Raw genomic sequence first — 11,450 nt, 5'->3', positions numbered from 1 at the left:
TTTTTAATTTATTTTTCCAATTTTTATTTATTATTTTCAAATTTAAAAAAATTTAATTTTTAAATTCCTTTTCCCTCTTTAATTTTCGAATTCTCCTTCTTTATTCTCTTATATTTCTTTTAGATATCTCATTGGGAGCTCCCTATACTGTGACATAGAGACTCTCATTTTTCTTTGTCTCTTGTTTATGTATGTAGGAACACCGAAGTCACTATGGATCCAAGGGAGAATACACGAACCGGGAGACCTTTGGGCTCCTATACATTTGACAATCCTATTGACTTTAAGGTCAACTTAGACCAGGTCCTGCTATTACAGCAAAAGTGCCAATTTCATGGACACCTATAAGAAGACCCCTGTAAGTTCATCTCCAACTTCCTGCAGTTCTGTGACACTGTAGAGGCCAATAGAGTGGACCCTGAAGTCCCCAAACTAAAACTCTTCCCATTTGCCCTGAGTGATCAAGCAAATGAATGGTGGCATATGGAACTTAGAGGAAGTGTGAACACCTGGGATAAGGTTGTTAACGAATTCTTAAACATGTTCTCTCCCTCACAGAGATTAACTAAACTAGTGACAGATGTTCAGACCTTCAAGCAGAAGGGGAGTGAGTCACTCCATGATGCTTGGGAGAGGTACAAGCTGATGTTCAGGAACTGCCCTCTCCATATATTCTCAGGATGGGGCAAGATGATCATCTTCTATGAAGCCATCTCTGAGATAGTCAGGAAGACAGTAGATCATTTTGCAGGCGGTTCTTTGTACTTTATAGAGACACACGAAGAGGCAGATGAGCTCATTGAGATAGTTACCAATAACCAACACTTATACTCTTGTGAGGAGACCCCAGCTAGAACAGAAGTTCTAGACATGGAGGCTGAAGCCGCACCCCCTGCTGAGATTTATAATGCTCCTAGTGATATGAGTGGTAACTACCCTCAAGGAGACACTCGCACCCACGACCAATGGACACCTGAGCAGGTTAATATTCCTCTTACTAAGTTGTTTGAAGAGGTGCATCCCTATAGGGCCTTCATAGAAAGCCTGATGCTCTCTGGGAAGGAGACCTTAAAAGAAGGTGGAACAGTAGTCTTCACCAAGGAGGCCAAACCTCAGGAGCCTGCTACTGAGGGACTAAAGGCAATCAAGGACCAGGAGGATCCTGAGAATGCCATTGAGCACGCCCCTACAGAAGAGAAGGAACCTCAAGTTGATTCTTCTCTGGGTGTGCAAGAGGAGCCTGTGATTACCACAGAGCATGGCCTTGCAGAGGTGAAAGAGCCTCAAGAGCTACTTTTCCTAGCCATGCAAAAAGAACCAGAAGATGAGCAACTGGCTCATTTCCTAGCAGCATTCAAGAAGCTGCAAGTCAATATCTCTTTTGCAGAGGTATTGGTAAAGAAGACCCCCTATACGACCTGTTTAAAAGGAATTCTTTTTTAAAAGAAGAGTCTAAGGGGAGATGAGACTGTGGTACTGACCAAAGAGTACAGTGCCTTAGTCCAGAATGAACTACTAAAAAAGATGCCAAACACAAGGAGCTTTCAGCTCCTATGTCCTATTAGAAAGATCACTTTTGACAAGGCCCTGTATGATCTTGGCTTAAGTCTAAGTCTGATACCTTCATCTGTGATGAAGAAGCTGAAAATCTAAGAGACACAAGAAAACAGGATTACCTTGCAAAGGACTGACCAGTCCCTAAGGCAGCCAATTGGGCTAGTGGAGAAAACCCTTGGCAAGGTTGGAGAGTTATTCCTCCTAGTAGACTCTGTGATACTTGACAAGGGAGAATACACAAGTAACTCCCTTATTAAGGTCAAGAGAGGAGAAATGGTGCTAAGGTTGAAAGAGGACTGGATGGTGTTCCAGGTTTTTAAACCTCTACTACCTCTTGACAAGGAAGGTACTTACATACAGCATTCAGTATCTAAGCCTCCCCCTTTGATTGAAACCAATTCAATCCCTCCTAAGACCAAACATAAGTTTGGTATTGGATGTACACTATCCACCAAGGAGGAAGGCCCAAAAAAAAGATGCTTAGGGGCTGGAAAAATAAAAATATCCCTACTGAAGGCTTTTCACCATGGAAGATGGTAGTATTCACCATGGAAGAGGGAAATGGCACTAAGGGATACCAGCATATTGCTGCAAGCCCAACCCTGCCTCATGCAGTAAACAAGATCCTGTCTCTTGAGCGTATTAAGCTAATCTATAAGATCACAGAAAGGACGCTCCCAGTAAGTAGGGGTGGAAACAGGCCAGGCCAGGTCAGGCTTTAGTCTTAACAGGCCAGGCCTGTAATAGAGTATATTGGCCTTAGCCTGGCCTGTAACCTAGTATAGGCTTTTTAATGAGTATTAAGCCTGGCCTGTTGTTAAATCTGACCTGGCCTGAAGCCTGTTAATAGGCCTGTTTTTTTTAAATAATAATTAAATTTAAGATATAATTTAATTTTTAAAATTATAAAATATAAAATAATAAATTTATGAATAATATTGATACAAAATAAAGACAAAATATCAATAAATAACTACTATTAATTAAAAAAAGATAATATATATGAATATATTTCCACTTGACTACTTCTAAAATATGTAACATATCAAAATAAAAGAGTTCATCAATATCAAGAGTTGTAACAAACCAACTAAACATAATATCAAATAAAAGCTAATAACTATTTAAATCAAAATACAGTAAAGGAAATGTTGGCCAATTAATCGATTAACCCTCTAAGCTTGCAAGCGATTTAATCTTCATGTTCCAACACCTTAAAAAAAAAAGCAAACATACACATATCATTAGATTTTTAAATAATATAAATGCAACAAATACTTAGTCATATATCATGAAAGTTTAACTTTATTATTCTAATTACTCACATCATACCAATAACAATGTTTTCACATTTAAAAAGAGAAAATATTTTCTATAACATAGATACTTAGTCAAAAAGAGAAATATTAGAAAGTTGATTTTTACCTTTGGTTTTTTCTTCAAACCATACTTGTTCCGAAGCCAATCTCCTCCACAAATGAGAGCTTCAATAGACTCTTGATTTAGTCGAGAACGATATTCATCAATAACTCTTCCTCCAGCACTAAATGAAGACTCTGAAGCCACGGTTGATACAGGAATTGCTAGTATGTCCGTTGCCATTTTAGATAAAACCTTGAATTTCAAGCTATTATTTTTCCACCACTCCAAAGCACTAAAAGACTTAGAATTGCCTTCAGGAATGTAAGCACTCTCATCAAGATAAACTTCTAATTCTGATTTTGTTGGATGAATGGCTTCTTTTTCTCGAACCATATTCAACATTTCATCAATTCCACTAATTTCAGAACTAACCACGTTAGAAGAAGCAATTAGACTATTAGTATTAACTCCACTTATTATTGTCTCACCATGACACTTTTCAGCATATTCATCATACATTTCTTGCAATGTATTCTTCACTTTTTCAACATTTTCAGTAGCCACATATTCAGGTTTGTAAATTAAAGGAAAACAGAATTTAATAACATGTAATTTGCACCTAGGATCCAAAACACAAGCAAGAGACATTACCATATTGCATTCTCCCCAATATTTGTCAAACTTTTCTTTCATTGAGGTTGCCATTTCTCTCATGAAGGAATCTCTATCTTCAATAGCATCATCAATTACTTGTTTCACTCTCCAAACTTCAGGAAGGTACAAGTTTGCAGTAGGATACTCACTACCAGAAATGACATGAGTAGCAAGATTAAAAACTTTTAAAAGTTTGTAAATCTTCTCAACTTTCCTCCAATCCTCTGATGATGGTTCGTAATTGTAGTGAGGTTCTCTTTCCTTATACACAGGAACATAGATTTAAACTTCAAAGCCACAGATAACATGTTGTAAGTAGAATTCCATCTTGTGGGACAATCAATGATGAGTTTTTTCTCCTTCAAACGCTTGTTTTCAGCAATCTCAACAAATATTTTAAATCTTGAATCATTAAAATTGACATACTCTCACGAACTTTATGAATAATACCTTTAATTTTACCTAGCCCATCTTGTACCAACAAATTCAGAATGTGTGCACAGCACCTAACATGAAACAAACTACCACCAACAGGTAATGAGTTGTTATCTGAAATAGTATCCTTAAGAGCCCTTAGACATGAATCATTATAGGAAGCATTGTCAACAGATACTGAGAAGACTTTGTTTTCAATTCCCCAAGTCTTCAAACACTTGAAAATAGCATCCGCAACATCAATGCCACGTCTAGGAGCAGGTACCTGAACAAAACTCAAAATCCTTTTTTGAAGATTCCATCCTGCATCAATAAAGTGACCTGTGATAACCATATATTCAACAATTTGATGGCTTGATCTCCACATGTCAGTTGTCAAACTTATCTTTCTAACACCTTGTAACAAAGCCTTCAGTTGTTTCTTTTCAGCCTCATATATTGCCAAGCAATCACTTCGAGCAGTTTTGCGAGAAATTTTATGAAATTCAGAATTGGCATATTAGAAGCCCCACATCCAAACTTCATCCTCAACAATGCTGAAAGGATGCTCATGAACCATAATTGCTGTAGCAATTATTTGTCTCATCTTCTCTTGAGAATATCTTGCACCTGGTGTCACAAAGGGATTAACACTTGAATTGGAAGGTTAAAATGGAATCAATGGTTGCTTCTTTTGTGCAGCAACATGCAATATCCTTTGTAAGCAACTATTAGAATGCCTCCATAAATGTGAAGTACTAACTCCTTTTCCAGCGTAAGAAAACACTGATTTGCAATACTTGCAAATAGCTTTTGTACCTTCAGAACTTTCAACTTGATCAAAATTGTCCCAAATTGGTGAAGTCTTCTTCCTTTTTTTGTAACAATAGTTTCATTACTACCATGTTCATCAGTGACTGGTTGATTTGTAATAGTTGTTGTGTGTGTTGGTGCAATGTCAGTATCTGTTGTTGGCATTGTTGGTACTGACGGATTAATTTCTTCTCCATTTAAAGAAATAGAATTTGCCAATGGATTACTTGGAGTTACAGATTCAGCCATTTCTAAAGCTTATTATAATACCTAAACATAAATTAACAGACAATATTATCTCATGATTTCTTTTGCTTTCATCATATCAATGGCATAAAGTAAGAACCTTTTAATGAAGAAAAAAATTGATAAAATTTTATGTTCAAAAAAGTAGAAATAATATCACAACACAAACAAAAAAATCAAACTTAAAGAAGATCTTTGACAGAATAAAATCCTAATTGATGAAAAATAATTAACATTATAACAATAAATATAAAAAATAATAAAATAAAAAATAATGACATGAGAAAGAAGAAGAAGTGCATACAGTCAATGGAAGAGAAGATGAAGAGGATGATAGATTGGTAGCTGGTAGCTGGTAGGAGCATGTAAATTGGAGAAGAGAAAAGAAAATGACCGTGTTAATGTGTATTTCTTTATTAGTGTGGAGGGAAAGTTTTTAGAATTATTTTATTTAATTGACTTTTGATATTCCAACATCAAAGATTAAAGATATTAAGAAAATAAAAATACACCTATATAATTAAAGAGACAAATGGCTGAATGGATAAAGGTATTTTCATAAGTTAGAAGACCCAAGTTCAATTTCTTCCCATAGCATTTTTATTAGTATATATATAATTGCAGGCTCAGGCCGGCCTGACAGGCCCAACATGCTATTTCAAAAGCCTAGGCCTGGCCTTTTAAAGAATATAGGCTTTTTTAATAGCCTGAGCCTGGGCCTATTTCCTATCAGGCCAGGCTAAACACAGACCAGGCTGCAGGCCCCTGGCAGGCTGCCTGGCCTATTTCCACCCCTACCAGTAAGGAGTAAGAATTTAATCCTCTATAACTACCTTCCTCCTTGAAAGGAGCTGTCCGTCAAGCTAATGACGGTAAAGAAGTGCTTGTTGGGAGGCAACCCAACCATGAGTAGAGTACTTTTATTTTTCTTTATTTTCATTTGAGTTCATTTCAGTTTAATTCCTTTAGTTTTCCCTTGCTTTTTAATATTTGTGATCATGTGTAGTAGTTAGAACAGAGACAAAGACGTTCAGAGATGGAAACAGAACACCCTGGAGTAGATCCCTTGCTGGCGTTGAACGCCAGACAAGGAGGCAAGGGGGCGTTCAATGCCCCCAATAGGTGAAGAAGCTGGCGTTGAATGCCAAGGGAGGAGTCCCTAGAAGGTGTTCAATGCCCACAATAGAGCAAGAAGCTGGCGTTCAACGCCAGCCAGGGAGCAAAGACCTGGCGTTGAACGCCAGGATGGGAGACCCTCAAGGGCGTTCAACGCCATATATGGAGCAGGAAGCTGGCGTTGAACCCCAGCCAAGGAGGAGAAGCTGGGCGTTCAATGCCCACAAGGGGGCAGAGAATTCGAATTCCCTAGCCTCTCAGGATCAGTGGATCCCACAGATTCTACACCTACCCCACCTATCATTCGCCCCTTCCCTTTCCTCCCTCCATCTCTACCTCTTTCTTCTTCTTCTACTCTCTTCTTTCCCATTGTTCATATTTGCTCAGGGATGAGCAAACCTCTTAAGTTTGGTATTGCAAAAGCTTTGCTTTTTGACTTCTATCACTCCTAAGTATGGCACCAAAGACTGGTGAAACCTCAAGGAAGAAGAAGGGAAAGGCACTTGCCTCCACTTCCCTTACCTCATATGTCACTTATGCAATTCAGATGGAATTGTCATAGAAGGGGACATCCCATTGAAGGGGACAATCCCATCACTAAAAGAAGGATGGAGCATGTTAGAGAGTCGGCACATGAACCACAGCAAGAGCATGTGGAGCCGCCTCAACAAGAAATCCCTGAGATGCCTCAAGGGATGCATTTCCTCCCCAAGGTTATTGGGACCAATTGCATACTTCTCTAGGAGAATTGAGCTTCAACATGTATCAGCTGAGGATGGGACACCAAGAGCACTCCACCATCCTCCATGAAATGAGAAAAGATCAAAGAGCCATGAGGGAAGAACAACAGAGGCAGGGGCGTGATATAGAAGAGATCAAGCGGTCCATTGGCTTCTCCAGAGGGAGCAGCAGTTGCCATCACTAAGGTGGATCCGTTCCTTTTATCTCCTGTTTTCTTATGTCATTTATCTGTTTTCCATGTATTTTATCTCATTATCTATTTCTAGTGCATGATCATCTTTATGTCTTAAGGCTATGAAATATTTTATATATCTCTCACCTTGCTCAAAAGAAAATTTTATTTGAAAAAGAACATTGAGATACTTAAATTTCGAGTTATATATTAAGAATAATTCAATTATCTTGATGTGGTGGCATTGCTTTTGTTTTCTGAATGCATGAATGAACAGTGCATATTTGATGTTGGAGTTAAAGAATATTGGCTCTTGAAAGAATGATGATGAAAGTGAAATATTATTGGTAATCTGAAAAATAAAAAAATTGATTCTTGAAGCAAGAAAAAGTAGCAAAAAGCAAAAAGCAATAAAAGAAAAAATATATATATGCTTATACGGAAAAACCAATAGCTCTTTAAACCAAAAGGCAAGAGCAAGGATCCAAGGCTTTGAGCATCAATGGTTAGGAGGGCCTAAAAGAAACACAATCTTGGCCTAAACAGTTCAATTGAACTCCTCCCCCTAACTATATGCTTGTGGTGTGAAGGTGTCAAGTGAAAAACTTGAGACTGAGCAGTTAAAGTTGTGATCCAAGGCAAAAAAGTGTGCTTAAGAACTCTGGACACCACTGGCTGGGGATTCTATCAAAGCTGAATCACAATCCGAAAAAGTTCACCCAGTTAAATGTCTGTGGCGTTTATGTATCCGGTGGTAATACTGGAAAACATAGCGCTTAGGGTCACGGCCAAGACTCTAAAGAAGATGTGTTCAAGAATAAAAAAAGAACTGAACTAGGAGGGTCAATAATATCATCTGGATTCTGAATTCCTAAAGATGCCAACTATTTTGAGCTTCAAAGGAAAGTGAAATGCCAAAACTATTCAGAAGCAAAAAGCTACTAGTCCCTCTCATCTAATTGAAACTGAGCTTCATTGAGAACTCTGAGATTTATTGTATCATTCTCTTCTTTTTATCCTACTTTGTTTTTGGTTGCTTGGGGACAAGCAATAGTTTAAGTTTGGTGTTCTGATAAGCGGATATTTTATACGCTTTTTAGCATCATTTTCATATAGTTTTCATTATATTTTGTTTAAGTTTTATTATGTTTTCATAGGTTTTAGTGCTAAATTCACATTTTTGGATTCTATTTTGAGTTTGTGTGTTTTATGGTGATTTCAGGTATTTTCTGGCAAAAATTGAGGAGCTTGAGCAAAAGTTTGATTCAGAGATAGAGAAAGCACTGCAGATGCTGTCAGGATCTGACCTCTGTGCTCTCAAAGGAGCTTTTCTGGAGCTAAAAAAGTCCAAATTGTACACTCTCAATGGCTATGAAAAGCTAACATCCAAGGCTTTCCATAAATATATAATAGTCCATACTTTGTTTCAAAAATGAAAGCCCAAAACTGGCATTCAACACCAGCCACTAGCCTCATTCTTGGCGCCCAACGCCCAAAAAGGAGTCCTAAGCCAGCGTTCAATGCCTCTAAGGAGTTCTAGCACGTGGAGACACCCTTGGCTTATCCCAAACACTCACCAAGTAGGCCCAAAAAGTGGATTTTCGCACTATAAGTCAAGTCTATCATATTTCTGTAATCCTTAGTTATTAGGTTATTATATATAGGAGAAGATCACCCTTGTTTAGGATCTTCTGCCTCATCTTCTTCCTCCTCCATTCGAATTCATCATCACTTTGTACAGTATGAGTCACTAACCTCCTAAGGTTAAGGTTAGGAGCTCTGCTAAGTTTCATGGATTAATAATATTACTGTTCTAGTTCAATATGTCTGATTCTATTCTCTTATGCAACCTCGTTCTTCATCTTATGAATTGAGGGTGACCCGTGACAATCATCCTTGTTCTACATGGGTTCCGTGCGAGTCCTGACCCGGATAGCGTTGAACCAAAGCTAGAGATTACATTGCGGATTCCAATAGAGTACCTGGACAACTTTGGATATGTGACATAAAATTCCGTTGACCGTGGTTAAGTGAGGTCTCTGTGGCGTTAAGACTAGAGTCAGAGAAGCAACACTTTCTGATCTAAAAGATCTGCCTTGTCTGTGGCACCTTGAGTAGGATCGTGAAGGGGAGTGGATTGCTTAGAGCTTTATCTTCTGCTACAGTGAGAAAAACCTAGAGGTGGCTTGATGAGAAGACATGCGTCACTTAAACATGGTGGGTTGCTGCAGTGGAGGATGTTAACTTGATGAGAGGACATGAGTTAATCACTTATGGCTGCTATTGAAGGAATCAGAAAGTTATTGAAGAAGACAGTAAGAAAAGTTAATCCGGAAAGACAAAGTATCTCCGAAGCCTCAACCGTTCTCATACCATTGATTTCACACCTATCTAGTAACGTTTTATTTATTTATCTGTTTCATGTGTTTTTCCGTGACAAACTATATTTTCTATCCTCCTAACTAAGATCTGTAAGATAACCACTTCTTGCTCAAACCAACAATCTCCGTGGGATCGACCCCCACTCACCCGAGGTATTACTTGGACGACCCGATATACTTGCCGGTCTATCTCTGCGAAACATGCGGAGTCAGTTTCGTGCACCAACCTATATATCCCATGTTGAGATTTTTCAATGGTGGAAAATAATTTGGAGGCAATCCATATAGAGGCCATGTAGTAGCCATTGTCGAAGGGATTCCTTCTGTGATTATAGGAATTGTCCTTCGACCTAAGGTACTCACTTGTAGAGCGGCCTTTGTCTCTGGGCCTCTTGTATGTTTTCCAGTATCATTATTCGATATATCAGTCAAAATAGAGGCTTTATCAGACATTATTAATTTGTCACTGCGTAATTTACATGCAAAGTTTGACACGTTACTTAACCTAGTGTCCTACTGGGCATGCCAATGTGTTTCACTTAATTTTTGGTAACCTCAACAGGGTGTCGAATAGGGATGGCAACGGGTCCCCATGGGGAGGGAACATGCCCCCCGCCTCCAAAACCTGTCCCGTCTCCGTGATGGGTAATGGGGACCCCAAATCCGTCGGGGACCGAGGTCTCCACGGATATTCACGGATTTTTATAAAAAATAATAAACATCGAAAAAAATGAAAAAATAGAAAAAATAGAAAAAAAAAAGATAAAGATCATTCCCAATTGTTATTATAAACATATTTTTTATTGTCTCCAAATACTTAAAAAGAGCAATAAACAACAATCATCTCTACTAAATATATTTATAAAACATTAAAACAACCAAACATATTCAAAAACTAAAAAACATAATTCTCAAGCCTTCTTTCATCCTGTGATGGTAGTGATGGTAAATTCTGATTTATTTGAATTCTACATCAAACAAAAAATCACAAATCACAGGACTCATAAAACTTCAAAGAAATCACAAAAATCAAATCACATAAATCACAGAAATATAAATTGTAATGAACAGAATCAAAATGAGGAATAATCAGAGTCAGAAATAATACTATAATAATTAACAAGTTCTTTAAAGTAAATTAAAATTAACAAGTTGTTCAAAGCATATTAAAATAAATCAGAACAAGTTCTTCAAAGCAAATTAACAAGTTCTTCAAAACAAATTAACATTAACAAGTTTTTCAAAGCAAATTAAGATAAATCAGAATAAGTTCTTCAAAGCAAAATCAAATTAACAAGTTCTTCAAAACAAGTTAAGATAAATTAGAACCATTTCTTCAAAGCAAATTAATAAGTTCTTCGAAGAAAATTAAAATTAAAAAGTTCTTCAAATCAAATTAAGATAAATCAGAACAAGTTCTTCAAAGAAAATTAACAAGTTCTTCAAAGAAAAATAAAATTAACAAATTCTTCAAAGCAAATTAAAATAAATCAGTACTAATTCTGCAAAGAAAATTAAAATTACAAAGATAATATGATAGATGAATCCTAAAACCACAACTGAATCAATTTAAATGGTAGTTCACAAAACTTACCGGGAGGAAGAGCAGCTGAGCTGACGGTGAAGATCGGAGACAAGGCGAAGAGGCAAAGACGTGAAGACGAGAAGACGCGGAGAGGCAAAGATGCAAAGGTTGGTGAAGGGGCTTTGTAGCAATGTTGGCGCTGCTGCCTCGGCTGGATCAGGCGGCGACGAAGATGCTCTCCTCGACTAGGTCAGGCGGAGACGGCGATGTTCTCCTCGGCTGGCCAGATGCAACAACGATGTTGCGATTGCGAACGGGATGACTAGTGAGACTCAGACGTGCAAGAAGAGGGTAGGAGCTTCGTGTTGGCGGCAGTGAGGGGGTAGGAGATGGCGGACGGCAGTGGTAACTGGTAGTGGTGAGAAGAGAGGAGAGGAGTGCAGAGGAGAGGGAGAACGAGCTTCAGAGT

General features: G+C 38.0%; 1 protein-coding gene across 1 annotated transcript; it reads right to left on the bottom strand.

Annotated features, from left to right (window-relative positions):
• On the bottom strand, window positions 2,205-5,049 carry LOC107648490 (zinc finger BED domain-containing protein RICESLEEPER 2-like). Its single transcript, XM_016352337.1, has 4 exons — window positions 4,788-5,049; window positions 4,052-4,311; window positions 2,983-3,834; window positions 2,205-2,333 (listed from the first exon to the last, which is right to left on the bottom strand). The coding sequence occupies exons 1-4, from the start codon at window positions 5,047-5,049 to the stop codon at window positions 2,205-2,207; spliced, it is 1,503 nt and encodes a 500-aa protein (XP_016207823.1).

This window comes from Arachis ipaensis, chromosome B01 (genome assembly GCF_000816755.2).
Source record: "Arachis ipaensis cultivar K30076 chromosome B01, Araip1.1, whole genome shotgun sequence".
NCBI classification, from domain to species: Eukaryota; Viridiplantae; Streptophyta; class Magnoliopsida; order Fabales; family Fabaceae; genus Arachis; species Arachis ipaensis.
Note: the sequence above shows the minus strand (reverse complement) of the source record. Positions and strands in the feature narration are given on the sequence as shown.